The sequence below is a fragment of the Salvelinus alpinus genome, chromosome 14 (genome assembly GCF_045679555.1).
Source record: "Salvelinus alpinus chromosome 14, SLU_Salpinus.1, whole genome shotgun sequence".
Classification (NCBI taxonomy): domain Eukaryota; kingdom Metazoa; phylum Chordata; class Actinopteri; order Salmoniformes; family Salmonidae; genus Salvelinus; species Salvelinus alpinus.
This window is the reverse complement of record NC_092099.1, coordinates 33,095,408-33,117,166: the sequence shown is the minus strand read 5'-3', so window position 1 is coordinate 33,117,166 and position 21,759 is coordinate 33,095,408. Positions and strand designations below refer to the sequence as shown.

Below are 21,759 nucleotides of genomic sequence, written 5' to 3'. Positions count from 1 at the left end.
ACCCAGCAGCCAGCCCCCCAGCAGCCAGCCACCCAGCAGCCAGCCCCCCAGCAGCTAGCCCCCCAGAAGCTAGCCCCCCAGCAGCCAGCCCCCCAGCAGCCAGCCACCCAGCAGCCAGCCCCCCAGCAGCAAGCCACCCAGCAGCCAGCCCCCCAGCAGCTAGCCCCCCAGCAGCCAGCCCCCCAGCAGCTAGCCACCCAGCAGCCAGCCCCCCAGCAGCCAGCCACCCAGCAGCCAGCCCCCCAGCAGCCAGCCCCCCAGCAGCCAGCCCCCCAGCAGCTATCCCCCCAGAAGCTAGCCCCCCAGCAGCCAGCCCCCCAGCAGCAAGCCACCCAGCAGCCAGCCCCCCAGCAGCTAGCCCCCCAGAAGCTAGCCCCCCAGCAGCCAGCCCCCCAGCAGCTAGCCACCCAGCAGCCAGCCCCCCAGCAGCTAGCCCCCAAGAAGCTAGCCCCCCAGCAGCCAGCCACCCAGCAGCCAGCCACCCAGCAGCCAGCCCCCCAGCAGCCAGCCACCCAGCAGCCAGCCCCCCAGCAGCTAGCCCCCCAGAATCTATCCCCCCAGCAGCCGCCCACACAGCAGTGACAGACAATAAACCATCTGCTCTGGATCAAGCCAGGAGCTGTGGCACAACCACCAGTGTTACGGTATGGAGAGCACCCAGGATAGGGATGGATGAATTTATCTACGTCAACAAAAGCACAGTGGCAAGAAAAACATTGAAAGCAGGTACCAAGAACGCAGGCATTTAGGGATACTTGAAGCTTCTCTGCTACTATGCCAAAAAGCTGTATCTATCAAACAAGCCAGCAGGTAGCGTAGAACTCTGGGCCAGAGTTTAGTATGTGTGTGTTCGATGATTTTCCTGTATACTGTAGGGCAATTACTGTATGATCTATGCTAAGTGAGACAGTGCAAATACATAGTTTAAAAGAAAACACAGTCCATACAATATACAGTGAAGTCCAGAATTATTGGATCCCTTGATGAAGATGAACCAAAAAAATACATAATAAAATTAAAATAAATACTGAACTATATTACATGCTAAAGAGATTTTGTTTCACAATTTTTTACATTATCTTTACATTTTTAAATGTAAAGATAGGGGTGCCAATCATTTTGACCCGTTTCCAATACAGCAGCACCTCCCTTTGAGAAGCAATGATACTGAGCCTTTTTCTCAAATGTTTTATGAGATTGGAGAACTAAACTCAGCAAAAAAAGAACCATCCTCTCACTGTCAACTGCGTTTATTTTCAGCAAACTTAACGTGTAAATATTTGTATGAACAACAAGATTCAACAACTGAGACATAAACTGAACAAGTTCCACAGACATGTGACTAACATAAATGGAATAATGTGTCCCTGAACAAAGGGGGGGTCAAAATCAAAAGTAACAGTCAGTATCTGGTGTGGCCACCAGCTGCATTAAGTACTGCAGTGCATCTCCTCCTCATGGACTGCACCAGATTTGCCAGTTCTTGCTGTGAGATGTTACCCCACTCTTCCACCAAGGCACCTGCAAGTTCTGGGACATTTCTGGGGGGAACAGCCCTAGCCCTCACCCTCCGATCCAACAGGTCCCAGACGTGCTCAATGGGATTGAGATCAGGGCTCTTCGCTGGCCATGGCAGAACACTGGCATTCCTGTTTTGCAGGAAATCACGCACAGAACGAGCAGTATGGCTGGTGGCATTGTCATGCTGGAGGGTCATGTCAGGATGAGCCTGCAGGAAGGGTACCACATGAGGGAGGAGGATGTCTTCCCTGTAACACACAGCATTAAGATTGCCTGCAATGACAACAAGCTCAGTCCGATGATGCTGTGACACACCGCCCCAGACCACAGACCCTCCACCTCCAAATCGATCACGCTCCAGAGTACAGGCCTCGGTGTAACGCTCATTCCTTCGATGATAAAGGCGAATCCGACCATCACCCCTGGGGAGACAAAACCACAACTCATCAGTGAAGAGCACTTTTTGCCAGTCCTGTCTGGTCCAGCGACGGTGGGTTTGTGTCCATAGGCGACGTTGTTGCCGGTGATGTGGTGAGGATCTGCCTTACACCAGACCTACAAGCCCTCAGTCTAGCCTCTCTCAGCCTATTGCGGACAGTCTGAGCACTGATGGAGGGATTGTGTGTCCTTTGTGTAACTCAGGCAGTTGTTGTTGCCATCCTGTACCTGCAGGTGTGATGTTCGGATGTACCGATCCTGTGCAGGTGTTGTTACACGTGGTCTGCCACTGCGAGGACAATCAGCCGACTGTCCTGTCTCCCTGTAGCGTTGTCTTATTTTTTTATTTTACCTTTATTTATACAGGTTTTTTCTCATTGAGATAACATCTCTTTTCCAAGAGAGACCTGGTCCAATAGCAGCAGAGGGAACAACGTTTCAGACAAAACAACAATACACTAACACAACATTAAACAAAACTATAAACACACATACAGTACAACAAAAACATTGTACATTATAAACACAAACGTCTTGACTAAAAACAGCTGGCCTAAAAACAATTACACTCTTCTATGATATATACATCGATCAAGTGTTTAAACTCCACCAACGAAACTAGATCATCACAATTTAAAATGTTCATGACAGAATTCCAGGACGACGGAGCTAAGTAACTAAAACTATTTCTACCATGTCCTGTTATAATTTTTGGTACTGTTAGAACCAAATCAGAAAGGGACCGTAAATTATATTTATTTACTGACCTGACTAAAAAAGAACAGAGATAAAATGGCATTTTACCCAATATGGCCTTTAAATCAGTGTATACCAGTGTTTAAGCCTACGCAAGGTCAATGACGACCAGCCAACAGCGCTGTAGAGATCACAATGATGTGTTAGACGTTTCTGATTTGAAATGAACCTGAGGGCTGCATGATACACTGAATCAAGTGCTCTCAGGGTAGTGGTTGAGGCCTGCATATACACTGCTCAAAAAAATAAAGGGAACACTTAAACAACACAATGTAACTCCAAGTCAATCACACTTCTGTGAAATCAAACTGTCCACTTAGGAAGCAACACTGATTGACAATACATTTCACATGCTGTTGTGCAAATGGAATAGACAAAAGGTGGAAATTATAGGCAATTAGCAAGACACCCCCAAAAAAGGAGTGATTCTGCAGGTGGTGACCACAGACCACTTCTCAGTTCCTATGCTTCCTGGCTGATGTTTTGGTCACTTTTGAATGCTGGCGGTGCTCTCACTCTAGTGGTAGCATGAGACGGAGTCTACAACCCACACAAGTGGCTCAGGTAGTGCAGTTCATCCAGGATGGCACATCAATGTGAGCTGTGGCAAAAAGGTTTGCTGTGTCTGTCAGCGTAGTGTCCAGAGCATGGAGGCGCTACCAGGAGACAGGCCAGTACATCAGGAGACGTGGTAGAGGCCGTAGGAGGGCAACAACCCAGCAGCAGGACCGCTACCTCCGCCTTTGTGCAAGGAGGTGCACTGCCAGCGCCCTGCAAAATGACCTCCAGCAGGCCACAAATGTGCATGTGTCAGCATATGGTCTCACAAGGGGTCTGAGGATCTCATCTCGGTACCTAATGGCAGTCAGGCTACCTCTGGCAAGCACATGGAGGGCTGTGCGGCCCCACAAAGAAATGCCACCCCACACCATGACTGACCCATCGCCAAACCGGTCATGCTGGAGGATGTTGCAGGCAGCAGAACGTTCTCCACGGCGTCTCCAGACTCTGTCACGTCGGTCACATGTGCTCATATGCTCAGTGTGAACCTGCTTTCATCTGTGAAGAGCACAGGGCGCCAGTGGCGAATTTGCCAATCTTGGTGTTCTCTGGCAAATGCCAAACGTCCTGCACGGTGTTGGGCTGTAAGCACAACCCCCACCTGTGGACGTCGGGCCCTCATACCACCCTCATGGAGTCTGTTTCTGACCGTTTGAGCAGACACATGCACATTTGTGGCCTGCTGGAGGTCATTTTGCAGGGCGCTGGCAGTGCACCTCCTTGCACAAAGGCGGAGGTGCTGGGTTGTTGCCCTCCTACGGCCTCTACCACGTCTCCTGATGTACTGGCCTGTCTCCTGGTAGCGCCTCCATGCTCTGGACACTACGCTGACAGACACAGGGTGGTATGAGGGCCCGACAGCAAACCTTTTTGCCACAGCTCACATTGATGTGCCATCCTGGATGAACTGCACTACCTGAGCCACTTGTGTGGGTTGTAGACTCCGTCTCATGCTACCACTAGAGTGAGAGCACCGCCAGCATTCAAAAGTGACCAAAACATCAGCCAGGAAGCATAGGAACTGAGAAGTGGTCTGTGGTCACCACCTGCAGAATCACTCCTTTTTTGGGGGTGTCTTGCTAATTGCCTATAATTTCCACCTTTTGTCTATTCCATTTGCACAACAGCATGTGAAATGTATTGTCAATCAGTGTTGCTTCCTAAGTGGACAGTTTGATTTCACAGAAGTGTGATTGACTTGGAGTTACATTGTGTTGTTTAAGTGTTCCCTTTATTTTTTTGAGCAGTGTATATAACATCACTAAAATCTAAAACCGACAGTAATGTACATCGTACCAGCTCCTTCCTGGCCTCAAAAGAAAAACAAGCCTTATGCCGGTAATAAAATCCTATTTTCAGCTTGAGCTTCCTTATCAGGTTCTCTACATGCACAGTGAAGCTCAGCTTATCATCAACCCACACACCCAAATATTTGTACACTTTAACTTGCTCTATAGTATGTCCTGCCAATGTAGCAATGACATGATTTGTTACATGCCTGGCATTTGAAAATAACATGCATTTTGTTTTACCCGAATTTAGAATCAGCTTTAAATCATACAGATTCTGTTGTATGATGTTAAATGCTCTTTGGGCATTTTCAAAAGCTAAAGATAAACTACAACCACTTGAATAAAGAACAGTATCATCTGCATAAAAATGAACATCCGCTGTTTCAATAAGATCCCCAATGTTGTTGATATTCAAAAATGAACAACAGTGGGCCCAAAATAGAACCTTGCGGAACACCTGAGCACACGTCTATGGACTCAGATTTACAACCATTCGCCATTACACATTGTGTACGATTTGATAGGTAATTTATAAACCAATCTAAAGCATGACCAGTAATTCCACAACATTTTAACCTTTGCACTAACACAGCATGGTCCACGTGGTCAAAAGCCTTCGACAAATCAATAAAAACAAACACACAATGTAACTTCTTATCAAGAGCACAGTGGATGTCATTTAAAACCTTCAATGTTCCTGAAACAGTGCTGTGGCCAGACCACAGCACTTAGGCGTCTCACAGTACGGACATTGCAATGTATTACCCTGGCCACATCTGCAGTCCTAATGCCTCCTTGCAGCATGCCTAAGGCACGTTCACGCAGATGAGCAGGGACCCTGGGCATCTTTCTTTTGGTGTTTTTCAGAGTCAGTAGAAAGGCCTCTTTGGTGTCCTAAGTTTTCATAACTGTGACCTTAATTGCCTACCGTCTGTAAGCTGTTAGTGTCTTAACGACCGTTCCACAGGTGCATGTTCATTAATTGTTTATGGTTCATTGAATGGGAAACAGTTTTAAAACCTTTACAATGAAGATCTGTGAAGTTATTTGGATTTTTACAAATTATCTTTGAAAGACAGGGTTCTGAAAAAGGGACGTCGCTTTTTTTGCTGAGTTTATTTGGGAGGGATCATAGACCATTCCTCCATACAGAATCTTTCCAGATCCTTGATGGCCTTTGTCTGTGCTTACGGACTGCCCTCTTCAATTCAAACTACATGTTTTTTCAATGGATCCAATAATTCTATACATCAACGTATATAATATGATCATTTATAGAAAACCATAATTGGAGTGTTTTGTCTGCATGGTTCAATACTGTCACAGACAGAGAGAGAGAGACAGAGATTGCAGCAGGTTAATCTATGCTTCTCTCCGCCAGCCATACATAATAGATTCTTTGGCAGTGTCGCGGTGAGATGGCTGACTGCTCTCACACATCCATAACACTGGAGGGCTAAAATGTTAAACGTTGGTATATTTGTGTAGCCCTTTACACTCGTACCTATATACGGGTTGAAAATGGCAGATTTGGGCACTGATAAGCGCCTGAATTGGAAATCAGTAGTTGTACACTAATATGCTATAAAATGACACCAGAGCTCAGGCTCTGCATTCACAGCGCTGTATGGGTTTTGATTGACAGCCATTTTGAACTTGCCCCCATCCCTTCCGCTAATTGGTCAACTTTTGCACATTCTTTGTTGTCCGAGTGAGAGAAATGCTGTAACTTAAAAGGACTCAATGTCTTTGAAAGATGAGGTGTTAAGGATTATAATAAATACTTGTTTGTTGTCATACAAGCAAGCCAAACAACCTTGAGTCCAAATCTGCACTTCACATTTCCATTTCCTAAAACTCATGTCATATACAGTCCCAATGTTTATGATCACAATGTTTGATGTACAGTTACAAGATGACATGGCGTCATACCAGTGGAGACTCCTCAGAGGAGGAAGAGGAGGAGCATCCTCCTCAGTGAATTTCATAAAAATAATAAAACTTTAAGAAAGTTAACCATTTTAGATAAAACGATAGTAAATATATTCCTGTCACCAAATAATTGATTAAAACACACTGTTTTGCAACGAAGGTCTACGAAATGGGGATAAACATACCTGAATTTATCCAATAGAAACTCTCGTTTGGAACTGTTGGACTAATGATTACACCCTAGATCAGCTAGATGCAGGCAAGGTGGTATTGAATGTGTCACTGTCTACCTTGATTATTCAAATTTCTCTCTCTACCTGTGCACCTATGTTGTAAACTTTGTTGTGACTTTACTTTCATTAATCTGATGACTGTTACTTATCTAATCAACTATGTTTAATTGTTACCCAATTACATTAATCATGTAACAATTAACTCAATAAGAATTTGGGGCACCACGAGAGCGGTTGTTTAAAGATTTACCATCTCCCAAGTTAAACTCTAAAAGGTCTTTACCTATCACATCCATAAAACAGTCAACTTATTAATAATAACCTCATATCATATCATAATTCTGAACAGTCGTAACCTCCTTGGATCTGCAAAAACCCCAGCCTTACTTATGATTCAGTACTACACACATTGGTTGAATTATTTATTTACTAGCTAACTAAATGGTAACACAGAACAAACATACACACTTAAAACAATAGGAAAAGGTCCCTAGTGGACTGACACAATATGGTGGATTTTTACACAATGACATGGAAAGGAAGAGAAAGAGAGACACTTATCGTTGATACATTTTAGAAACTATTCTCACTGTAATCATATAGTTTGCACACGAACCGCAGCCCATTTGGAGTAAGAACTCATGAATGTATTTACGAGTGAATGCTTTCGTTCACCGTTTAACTCTGTCGGAACCAGTCCTTCTTAGGAAGGTTGTTGGCCTTTCCGCAGCACGCTTGTAAGGCTCTGATTGTCCAAAAGGGGTCGTTCACCCCTGCCACCTCTTTCGTTGTTGTTCACTCTGGAAGATGCTCCTTGGAAGATAGGCTAGCCAGCCCTGTCGACGGTTCCCATTGGTGACGAGTAGTAGAATATGTTGATTTGAGAAGAGTAGTAGGATGGTCCCACTTAAATTCACTTTTCTAGATATTTTACTTAGAACAGCTAAAATCAGCTGTACCAGTGATTGTCTGAGAGGGGAGTTTTCACCAAATCGTGTTGGTATTCAGGGTTCAATCCACTCTGGACGTGAGCTTCAGCTCTACTCACCTCTCTGGTCTGGGAGGTGAGTTTATTTTCTTCACCTCATGTTGAGGTTCAAAGTTCCAACCATTTCAAATGTGTAGCTACCACTTCACGCTTTTCTGGTCTAATGACTGGTCTTCTTTACCAGTCCTTTTATGCACTCTGAGAGACAAGGACAGTTCCGTCAGGCTGAGACGCTCTCTGACCTCTCCCGGAGCGTGGCTACTTACTGTGCACAGTTTATAGGCAACAATTTCTCTTATGGCTCCTAAAATCACATTCTTATCTTAACAAACATAGTTTCATGATTTTTATATTTCATATACAACGTTAAGGATGGAGACTTCATACATGTAGTGTATATAATTTAAGTTAGTATTTCTTTATAACATTTTTAATGGCATCACAAAATAACAACCCATATGACATTAGTTTTCTATAACTCACCACTGACCATTCCCCACGTTCTTATTAGTAATATTTTTCCAGTATTTGCTTTAGAACATGTTACAGTTTCGGTAGGAAACCTCTATGTAGACGAAGCACATTCCTCTGTGAGATTTTGAAGAGGGAGACCCTAGATCTCCTCTCCTTTAATTTACGACAGGGTGTGAGCTGTCAAACCGGCCCAGCTCCCTTCTCCCCTCTTCTGTGGGTGAGAGAAAGTCAGGTTACTTTCATCCGTTGCCAAGCTGATCTGACCCATTCGGATCCTCACAGGATAGTCATGACAACTTTCATTCACAGGCTAGGTTGTAGCAACCTCATGATGGCTATAGGGAAAATGTGAGTATCATGTAGTTGCCTAAACGTATTGATGTTACATTGAGCTGGGTGAATGGAACATGAATGACAGTCATGCAATATGCTGTAATAGAAGTAAGGCCATGCTCGTAAAAAAGATCATCCTCCCTCATCTTAAAACCTTTTCTCAATAGGGGGTGCTGTTTACACTTTGAAGATTTTTCGTTCCCAGATTACATTTAACATTTACATTTAAGTCATTTAGCAGACGCTCTTATCCAGAGCGACTAAACTGCCTCGTACTCAATTCTTGCTCGTACAATATGCATATTATTATTACTATTGGATAGAAAACACTCTCTAGTTTCTAAAACCGTTTGAATTATTTATCTGAGTGAAACAGAACTCATTCTGCAGCTCACTTCCTGTCAAGAAGTGAGATTTCTGAAATTGAGGTCTCTGTTCCAGGGTCGGTTTATAAATTCCCTTATAAGCTATGGGGCTACATGCACTGCATACGCCTTCCCCTAGATGTCAGTAAGCGGTGAGACTTTGAATGGAGCGGATAGCACCATCTGGGGGAGTATAAAAGCTCTTGGAACGGAAGTACCGACCTTTTCGACGAGGCGCCTGACGCAGGAGGGAAACCGGCATGGCGTCTTCAAAAGCTTTCGGTTTAGCAGTTCTATATTTCCGGCTCTGATTTAATTTGTTTTTTGTCTTAAAAACTTCATAAGGTAGTAAATTTAAACCGACTTATAGCAGTTTATAGCAGTTTATTGCGATTTTCTGGAGTTGGGCACCTCTCCGGTACATCGGCGTTAGCAGCTAATTTCTACAGGAGTAGAGGACATCTTTCAACCAAAAGACGATTGTTCTGGACAAAGGACCACTTGCCCAAGATTCTGATGGGAGATCATCCAAAAGTAAGAGCTATTTATGATGTTAATTCGTATATCTGTGGAAAGATGTAAAATTATTTGTCCGCCATTGATTTAGGCATGGTCTCGCTGTAACGCACGCTGAATGTCGAGTAACGTTAATTTTAAAAATCTAACACAGCGGTTGCATTAAGAACTAATGTGTCTTTCATTTGCTGTCCAACCTGTATTTTTTAGTCAAGTTTACGATTAGTTATCGATTAGATTAGGTGCCTCTCCAAGATGGCGCCGGCCAGATTGCCTGAAATGTTGCTACTAATCACATTGTATAACCACGATTTGTGCTGCTAAATATGCACATTTTCGAACAAAACCTATATGCATTGTGTAATATGATGTTACAGGACTGTCATCTGATGAAGTATATCAAGGTTAGTCAAAAATTATATATCTTTTGCTGGATTGTTACGATCGCTAACCTTTGCTACTGGTAAACGGCTATTGTGGTAAGCTAATATAATGCTAAATTGTGTTTTCGCTGTAAAACACTTAAAAAATCTGAAATATTGGCTGGATTCACAAGATGTTGGTCTTTCATTTGCTGTACGCTGTGTATTTTTCAGAAATGTTTTATGATGAGTATTTCGGTATTTGACGTTGGTCTCTGTAATTATTCTGGCTGCTTCGGCACTATTTCAGATTACAGCTGCAATGTAGAACTGTGATTTATACCTGAAATATTTTTTTTTAAAGACATATGCTATACCATAAATATGTTATCAGACTGTCATCTGATGAAGTTATTTCTTGGTTAGTGGCTATATATATCTTTATTTGGTCGAAATTGTGATAGCTACCAATGCAGGAAAAAAATGGTGGGAAAAAAAAGTTGTGTCTTTTGCTATCGTGGTTAGCTAATAGATTTACATATTGTGTCTTCCCTGTAAAACATTTTATAAATCAGAAATGATGGCTGGATTCACAAGATGTGTATCTTTCATCTGGTGTCTTGGACTTGTGATTTAATGATATTTAGATACTAGTATTTACTTGTGACGCTATGCTAGGCTATGCTAGTCAGCTTTTTTACTGTGGGGGGTGCTCCCGGATCCGGGATTGGGACCAATTAGAAGTTAAACAGAATCGACCGCCACTGTGTCATACCCTGGATTGTTCTGAACGGTATGAGCCTGTTTGTGTTATTGTGAAGAACATTTTCCACAGAACACGCACCTGTATGAACACGACTCCTTTCTATGCTCACCAAAATAAAATGACTGTTTCTCGGAATTGCGTTGTGAAAGCCTAACACTGTAAGACCATATTTTATAACTTAGCTAGTCATGTTGACAATAGAACAAGCTTTCAAATTATGCCCACCTGACCCAGATTGCGATTTAGTATGGCCCGTTTTTGGATTGCGTAAATAACAACAATACTTTTGTGATGGCGGGGATGCAAGGTTGTGTTCGAAACAAAACAATTACAAGTGTGCTTGCTCTCCTCAATGGCACAGCTAGGACAGCTCATAAAAGCACCTTATAGTTGAAGACTCTTCTTTGAGGCATAAATCTGCATTGAAATTACTTACTGTAGGAACTGTGCACACTTTGGAGAGGTGTGTGGAGACACCAGTTAGTTCTCTCACTCAAACCCTTGTCATTTTCTTGTCTTATGTTGGACCTAACCCACATTTTCCAGGAATATTCTTATCATGTTACTAAATGTATCCAGTCTTTTCAGATTTCATTAACAAATGCGGCGAAAAGTACAGTAAATGTAAAATGCACATAAAATCAAGTGTAATGTTTGGATTCAGTCTTGTGTCCAAACTCTCCAAACTCCAAACTCCAAACTCTTCCCTTTCAACCGCTACCATGCTTATGTGTATGATTTTCATATTTCTTCTGGAAGAAACATTTAAACTTTTCCCTATCCATATAGGCCAATTCACACGAGTGTAAAGGGTTAAACAAATGAAATGCTGGTCTCATCAGCCTCCCCTGAGCGCTCATTCACATATATGAAATAAAGAGATGGAAGTGGAGGAGGAGGAGATGGCGGAGGAGGAGGAGGAGTGGGGTATATCAGAACCTGTTGGGAACATATTGATGCCATAGGAAGTCCAGCTGGGCTACTGTATATTAATGGTAACATGAAAAGGTACTGTATGTACAGCATTATAATGGAAAAGCTGCTATGTACACAGCTTGATAAGCTGTACTAAATGAAAGCTATACTATATGAAATGCAGCACTATATTGTATGCAGCAGAGTAGGGTAGGAGCAAAAGCCTGCACATCCAGTTCAGTAGCTCTCCAGGAGGAGGGCTGGCCACTTCATATGTACAGCATGTATAAGTGAAAGAATGGTCAAAACAAGCCATACTGCTGCTAGTGAAATGTCAGTGTTTCAAGTAAAGAAATAATACAAAATAAACAGTTTATTCCTAACCTTTATAATACCAATATAGAAATGTCATACTATAAATACATGACTGATATCACAAGGAAAAACACAGGACTACAATGTTACTGGAGCACACAGAGAGAGAGAAGAGAGAGAGAAAAGAAAAGAGGAGAGAAGAAAGAGAGAGAAGAGAGAGGACAGAGAGGAGAGAGGGAGAGAAAAGAAAGAGAGAAGAGAGGAGAGAAGAAAGAGGAGAGAAGAAAGAGAGAGAAGAGAGAGGACAGAGAGAGGACAGAGGGGAGAGGGAGAGAAAGAGGAGAGAAGAAAGAGAGAGAAGAGAGAGGACAGAGAGAGGACAGAGAGAGGAGAGGGAGAGAAAAGAAAGAGAGAAGAGAAAGAGGAGAGACGAAAGAGAGAGAAGAGAGAGGACAGACAGAGGACAGAGAGAGGAGAGAAAAGAAAGAGGGAAGAGAGAGGAGAGAAGAAAGAGGAGAGAAGAAAGAGAGAGAAGAGAGAGGACAGAGAGAGGACAGAGAGGGGAGAGGGAGAGAAAAGAAAGAGAGAAGAGAAAGAGGAGAGAAGAAAGAGAGAGAAGAGAGAGGACAGAGAGAGGACAGAGAGAGGAGAGGGAGAGAAAAGAAAGAGAGAAGAGAGAGGAGAGAAGAAAGAGGAGAGAAGAAAGAGAGAGAAGAGAGGACAGAGAGAGGACAGAGAGGGGAGAGGGAGAGAAAAGAAAGAGAGAAGAGAAAGAGGAGAGAAGAAAGAGAGAGAAGAGAGAGGACAGAGAGGAGAGGGAGAGAAATGCTATGTCTTATGAGCACAACTTCCTAGGTGAAATCCTTTTCTTAATTTCTTTATTGTTCAGGGATAGGGTGATACCTCAATACACTGCAAAGCAATGAGCCTTAAGGAAAGCTCTATATAAATGCAAATAAAAACACTAAATAATGCAAATCTCATAATTTTCCCCAACTTTTTAGCAGGAAGTTGTTTGTTAGTTCACAGCGAAAACACTGTAGGCTGGCAGCTAATCCATCAATAGTGGACTAAAAAGCACTTTTCCTTGCTGCTTGCCCTTGCTTTTTAGTCCAGGAGAAGGCTTATCTAAAAGGCTCTACACACGACGCAAACGGAGCCACGCAGCTCTGTTTGCGTCACACTCTGCTTAGTTCTACGTACATTGTGCAGCTGAATTTTTGGAACAGGCCTTGTATGACGCTCCGTTGCTGTTTGTGTAGCGTGTGTAGTGCCAGTAATTAACAGTGTAACACAGTAACACAGTGATGTTAATGGACACTATTATAACGGGCTGGTCAACAGGAGGACAACTGGGGACAGGACTAATTACACTAGGAATCAATAGCTTCCTAACCACTGGCACTGTTTGTGTGTGTGTGCGTAGAATATCTATTTCTCATCCAGTGTAAATCTATACTTAACCACTGGCCATATTCATCACACTTTCTTCAACTCAACCCTACAATGATCTCAACCCCATCTCAGTGTAACCACAAACCGACTGCTCTTAGCTTAGCCTGGTCTGACTGGTAGCTGTTGAAAGCCAGGCCTTGAATTTTATGATTCTCCCCTGAGGCCTATCCAGCATGTGCCATGTACTACACCAGGGCAGATGGTTGCGCTAAGCTGGATAATGGCATAGGAGTTCAAGATTTTATTCATAAATGTTTGGAATGTTTTATTCCTCTCTTCTGTACAGTTATGCATTATGAAAATATGTTAATGTGTGTTTCTGCGTGTCATTTGTGTGTGTGTGTGTGTGTGTGTGTGTGTGTGTGTGTGTGTGTGTGTGTGTGTGTGTGTGTGTGTGTGTGTGTGTGTGTGTGTGTGTGTGTGTGTGTGTGTGTGTGTGTGTGTGTGTGTGTGTGTGTTCTATAACAGCCTCTCTCTCAGTGTAGTGTAGTTTATTCCCAGTAGCCAGTGGGACCTGTAGGACCCCGCCTAGAGCAGCAGTGTTCCCAGAGGACTTCTAGTGGGGTATTAATAGAACATTACAGGGCCTGCTTATGAATCTGTTTTCTAGCATGGAAACGCTGGTCCCTGGGGCCTGTCTGCTAAACCAGGTGTGTGGAGTGACATTAGTGGATCAATCTAGGATCCATTTGCCAACCCTAACCATTAATCAGTTAACCCTCACCTTAACCATTCACTTTGGCAGTAAATAGCAGCTGTAGTAGAACATTTTGAGAGATGAAAAGAGACGTGGGGAAATTGATTTGGTTGTATAAACAAAGCTCTGTGATCAAATGATAGGAAGTATCATGTACAGAGAATGTACAGCACAGACAAGCTGAGGGGAGTATCTACAGCACAGACAAGCTGAGGGGAGTATCTACAGCACAGACAAGCTGAGGGGAGTATCTACAGCACAGACAAGCTGAGGGGAGTATCTACAGCACAGACAAGCTGAGGGGAGTATCTACAGCACAGACAAGTTGAGGGGAGTATCTACAGCACAGACAAGCTGAGGGGAGTATCTACAGCACAGACAAGCTGAGGGGAGTATCTACAGCACAGACAAGCTGAGGGGAGTATCTACAGCACAGACAAGCTGAGGGGAGTATCTACAGCACAGACAAGCTGAGGGAGTATCTACAGCACAGACAAGCTGAGGGGAGTATCTACAGCACAGACAAGCTGAGGGGAGTATCTACAGCACAGACAAGCTGAGGGGAGTATCTACAGCACAGACAAGCTGAGGGGAGTATCTACAGCACAGACAAGCTGACGGGGAGTATCTACAGCACAGACAAGCTGAGGGGAGTATCTACAGCACAGACAAGCTGAGGGGAGTATCTACAGCACAGACAAGCTGAGGGGAGTATCTACAGCACAGACAAGCTGACGGGGAGTATCTACAGCACAGACAAGCTGAGGGGAGTATCTACAGCACAGACAAGCTGAGGGGAGTATCTACAGCACAGACAAGCTGAGGGGAGTATCTACAGCACAGCCAAGTTGAGGGGAGTATCTACAGCACAGACAAGCTGAGGGGAGTATCTACAGCACAGACAAGCTGAGGGGAGTATCTACAGCACAGACAAGCTGAGGGGAGTATCTACAGCACAGACAAGCTGAGGGGAGTATCTACAGCACAGACAAGCTGAGGGGAGTATCTACAGCACAGACAAGCTGAGGGGAGTATCTACAGCACAGACAAGCTGAGGGGAGTATCTACATCACAGACAAGCTGAGGGGAGTATCTACAGCACAGACAAGCTGAGGGGAGTATCTACAGCACAGACAAGCTGAGGGGAGTATCTACAGCACAGACAAGCTGAGGGGAATATCTACAGCACAGACAAGCTGAGGGGAGTATCTACAGCACAGACAAGCTGAGGGGAGTATCTACAGCACAGACAAGCTGAGGGGAGTATCTACAGCACAGACAAGTTGAGGGGAGTATCTACAGCACAGACAAGCTGAGGGGAATATCTACAGCACAGACGAGCTGAGGGGAGTATCTACAGCACAGACAAGTTGAGGGGAGTATCTACAGCACAGACAAGCTGAGGGGAGTATCTACAGCACAGACAAGCTGAGGGGAGTATCTACAGCACAGACAAGCTGAGGGGAGTATCTACAGCACAGACAAGCTGAGGGGAGTATCTACAGCACAGACAAGTTGAGGGGAGTATCTACAGCACAGACAAGTTGAGGGGAGTATCTACAGCACAGACAAGCTGAGGGGAGTATCTACAGCACAGACAAGCTGAGGGGAGTATCTACAGCACAGACAAGCTGAGGGGAGTATCTACAGCACAGACAAGCTGAGGGGAGTATCTACAGCACAGACAAGCTGAGGGGAGTATCTAAAGCACAGACAAGCTGAGGGGAGTATCTACAGCACAGACAAGCTGAGGGGAGTATCTACAGCACAGACAAGCTGAGGGGAGTATCTACATCACAGACAAGCTGAGGGGAGTATCTACAGCACAGACAAGCTGAGGGGAGTATCTACAGCACAGACAAGCTGAGGGGAGTATCTACACCACAGACAAGCTGAGGGGAATATCTACAGCACAGACAAGCTGAGGGGAGTATCTACAGCACAGACAAGCTGAGGGGAGTATCTACAGCACAGACAAGCTGAGGGGAGTATCTACAGCACAGACAAGTTGAGGGGAGTATCTACAGCACAGACAAGCTGAGGGGAATATCTACAGCACAGACGAGCTGAGGGGAGTATCTACAGCACAGACAAGTTGAGGGGAGTATCTACAGCACAGACAAGCTGAGGGGAGTATCTACAGCACAGACAAGCTGAGGGGAGTATCTACAGCACAGACAAGCTGAGGGGAGTATCTACAGCACAGACAAGCTGAGGGGAGTATCTACAGCACAGACAAGTTGAGGGGAGTATCTACAGCACAGACAAGTTGAGGGGAGTATCTACAGCACAGACAAGCTGAGGGGAGTATCTACAGCACAGACAAGCTGAGGGGAGTATCTACAGCACAGACAAGCTGAGGGGAGTATCTACAGCACAGACAAGCTGAGGGAGTATCTACAGCACAGACAAGTTGAGGGGAGTATCTACAGCACAGACAAGCTGAGGGGAGTATCTACAGCACAGACAAGCTGAGGGGAGTATCTACAGCACAGACAAGCTGAGGGGAGTATCTACAGCACAGACAAGCTGAGGGGAGTATCTACAGCACAGACAAGCTGAGGGGAGTATCTACAGCACAGACAAGCTGAGGGAGTATCTACAGCACAGACAAGTTGAGGGGAGTATCTACAGCACAGACAAGCTGAGGGGAGTATCTACAGCACAGACAAGCTGAGGGGAGTATCTACAGCACAGACAAGCTGAGGGGAGTATCTACAGCACAGACAAGCTGAGGGGAGTATCTACAGCACAGACAAGCTGAGGGGAGTTAGCACCATGAGATACGTTAAGGTCTTTTAATGAGAATTTACCACAGAGTAGCAGATGAAGCATTACTGTGAGGGACGGTTACAGTTCAGATTTGTCCAGAATAGAAAGATTGTGTGCAGAATGCAATGGCTTCATAACACCGTGTTGACCCTGAATGACAGTTACACGACAGGCTTGACACAGGCAGGACAAAGAGACTTGTAGCAACCTTTCATTAAAGGGCCGTTCACTGACACATCAGGGTTGGATGGTTATAGTGTTAGAACAAGAGGAATGTACAGTATGTGTGTCAAACAGAGGAGAAGCCATCTCAACAGACCATCTACCCATTCACTACCAGACCACATATCACACCTAGACCCCAATCACAGATCTAAGACCAGTTTATGGTATATCCTATCCAAACATTACCATTGAGGTAAATATTTCTGACCCTGTTTAGTTAGTTATACCATCTCCCGCCTAGATTCCATGCAGAGCCAGCTGCAGGTGGCGCCACTGAGACAGGCTTTTGATGAATGCACTGACAACACAAGTTTATCAAGGATGGGGTTTAGTAGTTTGGGATGGAGACCTGTCCTTATGGACACCAAAATGCTAAAATAAGATCAGATAAAATGGGAATGAAATGTCCTTGTGGGGATATTTGTCTTGTTTTAATGAGAGATTGGAGGGGTGTCTGGGCCCAGCAGCAAAGCAGGAGCCAGTGAACCATGGGATCTCCTGCCTCATTTAAAAGGATCAACACGTTAGTTTGGGGACATTGTTGTGCTATTGTTGTACAATGGACTGAAATTATTCTCAGAATCTCTGCAATTTATTTAATTTAGCCAATCCTTATTAACTAAGCCCTACTTCACAAACACTGCCAAGTTTCAGATTTCTCTATACAGTACTCTCTGTTATTGTTCTTTCAGTGGGAGTTTTGTTGGAGCTGCATGTTTTTTTTGGCAGCCTAGCTGTTAAAACAAAGATAAATAACTCTTTACATCCCTGCAGAACACCAGTGTTGGTGTGGGGGATTGTCTGACATGCTGCATTCAGCTTCTCCCAGCCAGGGAGGAGGACACTGATTGGTTTTCATTGTTCTCCTCTCAGCTGACATCAAGCCCAATTCTGCCTGTGAAATCCCCAATCTACAGCGCTCGGCTTCGCCCGGTTCAAAGCAATATACAACATTTGACACATGGGTTTTAAAAGCATAATGCCGTTTGTCTAGCAGAGTAAAAACAACATTGTAGAGCTGTATTCTGATGAAGTGTGACATGTCTTAAGGCCTCTAATCCAACTACAACAGGTGAGAAACACACATCCATCTGGATGTCACACATACACATACACTCAGGCACACCCACCCACAGCCCCACTCAGGCACACCCACCCACAGCCCCACTCAGGCACACCCACCCACAGCCCCACTCAGGCACACCCACCCACAGCCCGACTCAGGCACACCCACCCCCACACAGTGCAGAGAAATGGTGTCAGCAGCACGGACAGAGGCTGGAAGCATCCTAATACAACACCCCAGAAGTCAATGTGAGAGACTCATAGAGCTGACTAGAAAGCTGACACACCACTCATCAACTCAATCATCATTCAATCTGTGACAGCAGCACAAACACACACTGGGGCTTTTATGTAGCACCTGCCTGGGTGAAGAGGGAGTAGTTTCCCTTTTATTGAACTGGGAGAACAATAACATATAACCTAGGGGCCACATCCCTGTGTCCCTGTAGAATCAATAGGACTATTTTAAACCTGAGGGATAGCATACACACACACACACACGCACACACACACACACACACACACACACACACACACACACACACACACACACACACACACACACACACACACACACACACACACACACACACACACACCTGAGCTTCTATAACCACATTCAGCAGCTGAGCAGAGACAACATCATATCAACAGAGAAAGTAAATAGATTCACCTCTAAAGGCAACCAAAGGGTGATTTCATTATCTGGTGTGATTCATATTGGGTTTGCAGTAATGCAGCAGGTCAATGTAGCAGAATGGAACAGTAATGGGATCCAAAAGCCTGCTGAGGGCTCAATTCACCTGAGACAATCAATCTGCCTGGACCAAGGAATCTGTATCGTTTTAAGGTTTAGTATGGCCTCAAATAAATGTTTAACCTCAGTCTCTACAAAATTAAATCAAGCCACTGCTTTTAAAAATAACTGGGCTTATTTTTGACTGGATAAGTATTGTCAATTTGTGAATCTCATGTGAAACCATGTATTGTTCTTGTAATTGAAGTACGTAGATAAGCAGCCTAACTGATTTGCCACCCCAGGTTATCAACTTCTCACCGTCCTGCCTGCGTCCGTTGCGCAGAAAAAAGGGCTCCGTGCGTTATTTACGGTTAGGTATTTGTCCTCCCAGTCTTTTTTTCAACACAAGATGAACGGTTGATTAGCCGTCAGTTCACATTGATTCAAAATCAAACTGCGTGCTATTTTCAAGCTATTATAAACGCAGAAACGCATTTGGAAAAACGCGCGTGCTGGTCTCGAGTAAGAATGTAGGGCTACTGACTTATGTTATTGACCGTGCCTAATTTAGGCTGACAGTGAGTATATATAGGCTATTGATCAACTGTAATCTTTGATTTAGGCTACTGTGTTCTGGCTACATTTTGGCGCGGGTGGAATGAGGAAAGCATCTGCGACACACGTTTCACAAGTGTGACATGTCAACTAATTAAGGATAATATTACACTTTTAAGTGTTCTCCAAAGTCAGGCGCAGATAAAATCTCTCACCTTGATTGCCGTGGCTGGAAGGTGTGAAGACAATCCGCAGAAAGAGGAAAACGAGGCAGAGTTTTTCTCCTAATGTCATTTCTGTACCATCCACAGGCTGCCCAGCACCGCGCCGAGCAGGAGACTATCCAAGAGAAGAAACCTGGTCACAAAGTGCCTTTAGATTCCAAGCGCAGCGTCTTTCCTCTCCCCAGACCCTCCTCACATCCAGTCCCCGCTGGAAAGCGCTGACAGACGGCTGTACTGGAAGAAATCCGTCGCATGACCCGGCGGAGAGCTGAGGAAGGTTGGTGAAGTTCACACCGCGGCAAAAACTAACATCAAGACGAAATGTAGGCTCACAATATTCCTAGAGCAATGCTCAACGACTAAATACTAGATCATGAAAACTTTGCGTTCCGTGTCGGAGCCTACTGTATTTCACTGTTTTGACAAGACATTTAATCAAACATTCCTCATCAGCTGCATTATCTTATTCCCTAGTTTCATCCAAATGCATGCGTGATTCCTTCATGGGGTAAATGGAAGACGCCAGGATGTGTATCGTGACAGAAAGTTCCCGAACTTCAAGTGGCGCGGTATCAGTTGGTCAGTGTGAGCACGCGTAGTGCCTCTGTAGCCCGTTCCGTGCCAGCCCGTACTGACTGCTGCAGCAGACAACGGTAAAACTCCCGTTAACGACAGAGTGGAGAGAAAGACAGCATCTGTGCAGGGCTCCCGGCGCTAGAGGGTGTTAGCTGACAACACAACGGCAGTGTGCATGGCAGCCAGCAACTTGTGTGTGTTATCCAGCTGGGCCTCAGCATTTCTTCAGGTTATCGATGGCCAGTGCTGTTACTGCTATTCCAGGTAGACTTGGATTGTAAATTATCTTTGTGGAAGGAATTTTAATATGCAGTATAATGTGGAGCGTAGGCCTATCCTAAATGGCAAATTAATATATATATTCCCCCATTTTAAACGACATTAGCTATGCCTAGGCCTACAACCTTTTTTCATTTGGAAAATCAATTTAGAAGGTCAGGGCACACATTTTCACAGTAGGTTACTTTAATGTAGGCTTACAGTAAATGTACTGTAAAAGTGACTTCAAGATGTACTGTGAAGGTGACTTCAAGTTTATAATGTAAATTGTTAATTTGGAAAACATTGAATGTATGTTGCCCCTAGACCTAGGTTCAGTTTAGTGTTTTCCCCCTAATGGTTAGTGTTAAGCTTTGTGGTGGATGAGCTGATCCTATTTATTTATTTTATTTAACTAGGTAAGTCAGTTAAGAACAAATTCTTATTTACAATGACGGCCTACCCAGGCCAAACCCAGACAAAGTTGGGCCAAATGTGCGCCGCCCTCTGGGACTCCCAATCACGGCTGGTTGTGATACAGCCTGGAATAGAACCAGATCTGTAGTGACGCCTCTAGCACTGAGATGCAGTGACTGCGCCACACGGGAGCCCTCATCCTAAATCTGTTCCTACAGACAACTTCCACCCAGTGGCTCTTCAAAAAAATTGTGCTATTCCGGCCAGCAACAATGTCAGCCAAGTCTACAGAAGGTCTTCATCCCATCACGATGGACGCCTCATGGAGTAAATTAGCAAACTGCTCCTCGCTTCGTGGGGTTAAACAAAGCAACACTCTCTCCTGTCATGAGGCCAGTCAATCAGTCCAAGGGACATCAGTCAGAACCACTCAACTATCAGCCATCGGAAACAATATCACTCAGAACCACTAATCTCAGAATCAATCAGAAACAATGTCAGTCAGAACCACTCAGCTCAAAGCCAATCAGAAACACTGTCTGTTCTAGCCACTGTCCATCCCTGCCACTGAGGACTTGGGATTTGAGCCCACATCACAACAACGGAATGTACTCCGCAAAGCTCCACCAATAAAATTGACCCATACAAGCCAAGGCATTTGTAGGTCCAGGACGACAGCTCAAGGTGGTGGCATGACTGCACAATGCTAATTCTTTGTTGTTGTTAGTTCATGTTGGCAAAAGCAGAACCAGGCAGGTAGGCTAGAGAATATACCTGTATGTATAAGAATGAATGAAACAATTAATGTGACCATCCAGATGTATTTTTTTACCTTTATTTAACTAGGCAAGTGAGTTAAGAACAAATTCTTATTTTCAACGACGGCCTAGGAACAGCCTGTTCAGCGGCAGAACGACAGATTTTTACCTTGTCAGCTTGTGGATTTGAACTTGCAACCTTTCGGTTACTAGTCCAACGCTCTAACCACTAGGCTACCCTGTCACCCCAT

At 44.5% G+C, this 21,759-nt stretch overlaps 1 protein-coding gene across 3 annotated transcripts in view; it reads right to left on the bottom strand.

Annotated features, from left to right (window-relative positions):
- LOC139538808 (ephrin type-A receptor 6-like) overlaps positions 1-20,195 on the bottom strand; it is a 241,830-nt gene extending 221,635 nt beyond the window's left edge. Inside the window, exon 1 of one of the 3 annotated variants that reach the window (XR_011667814.1) lies at positions 19,491-20,190. Coding sequence is in view for 2 of the 3 variants with exons in the window: in XM_071341263.1 (XP_071197364.1) it covers positions 19,491-19,569 (79 nt within the window). In the remaining variant the exon portion in view is untranslated. Of the gene's footprint in view, positions 1-19,490 lie in introns of all 3 variants that reach the window. The other 2 variants (XM_071341263.1, XM_071341262.1) reach the window with 2 other exon arrangements.
- Positions 20,196-21,759: the final 1,564 nt, after the last annotated feature.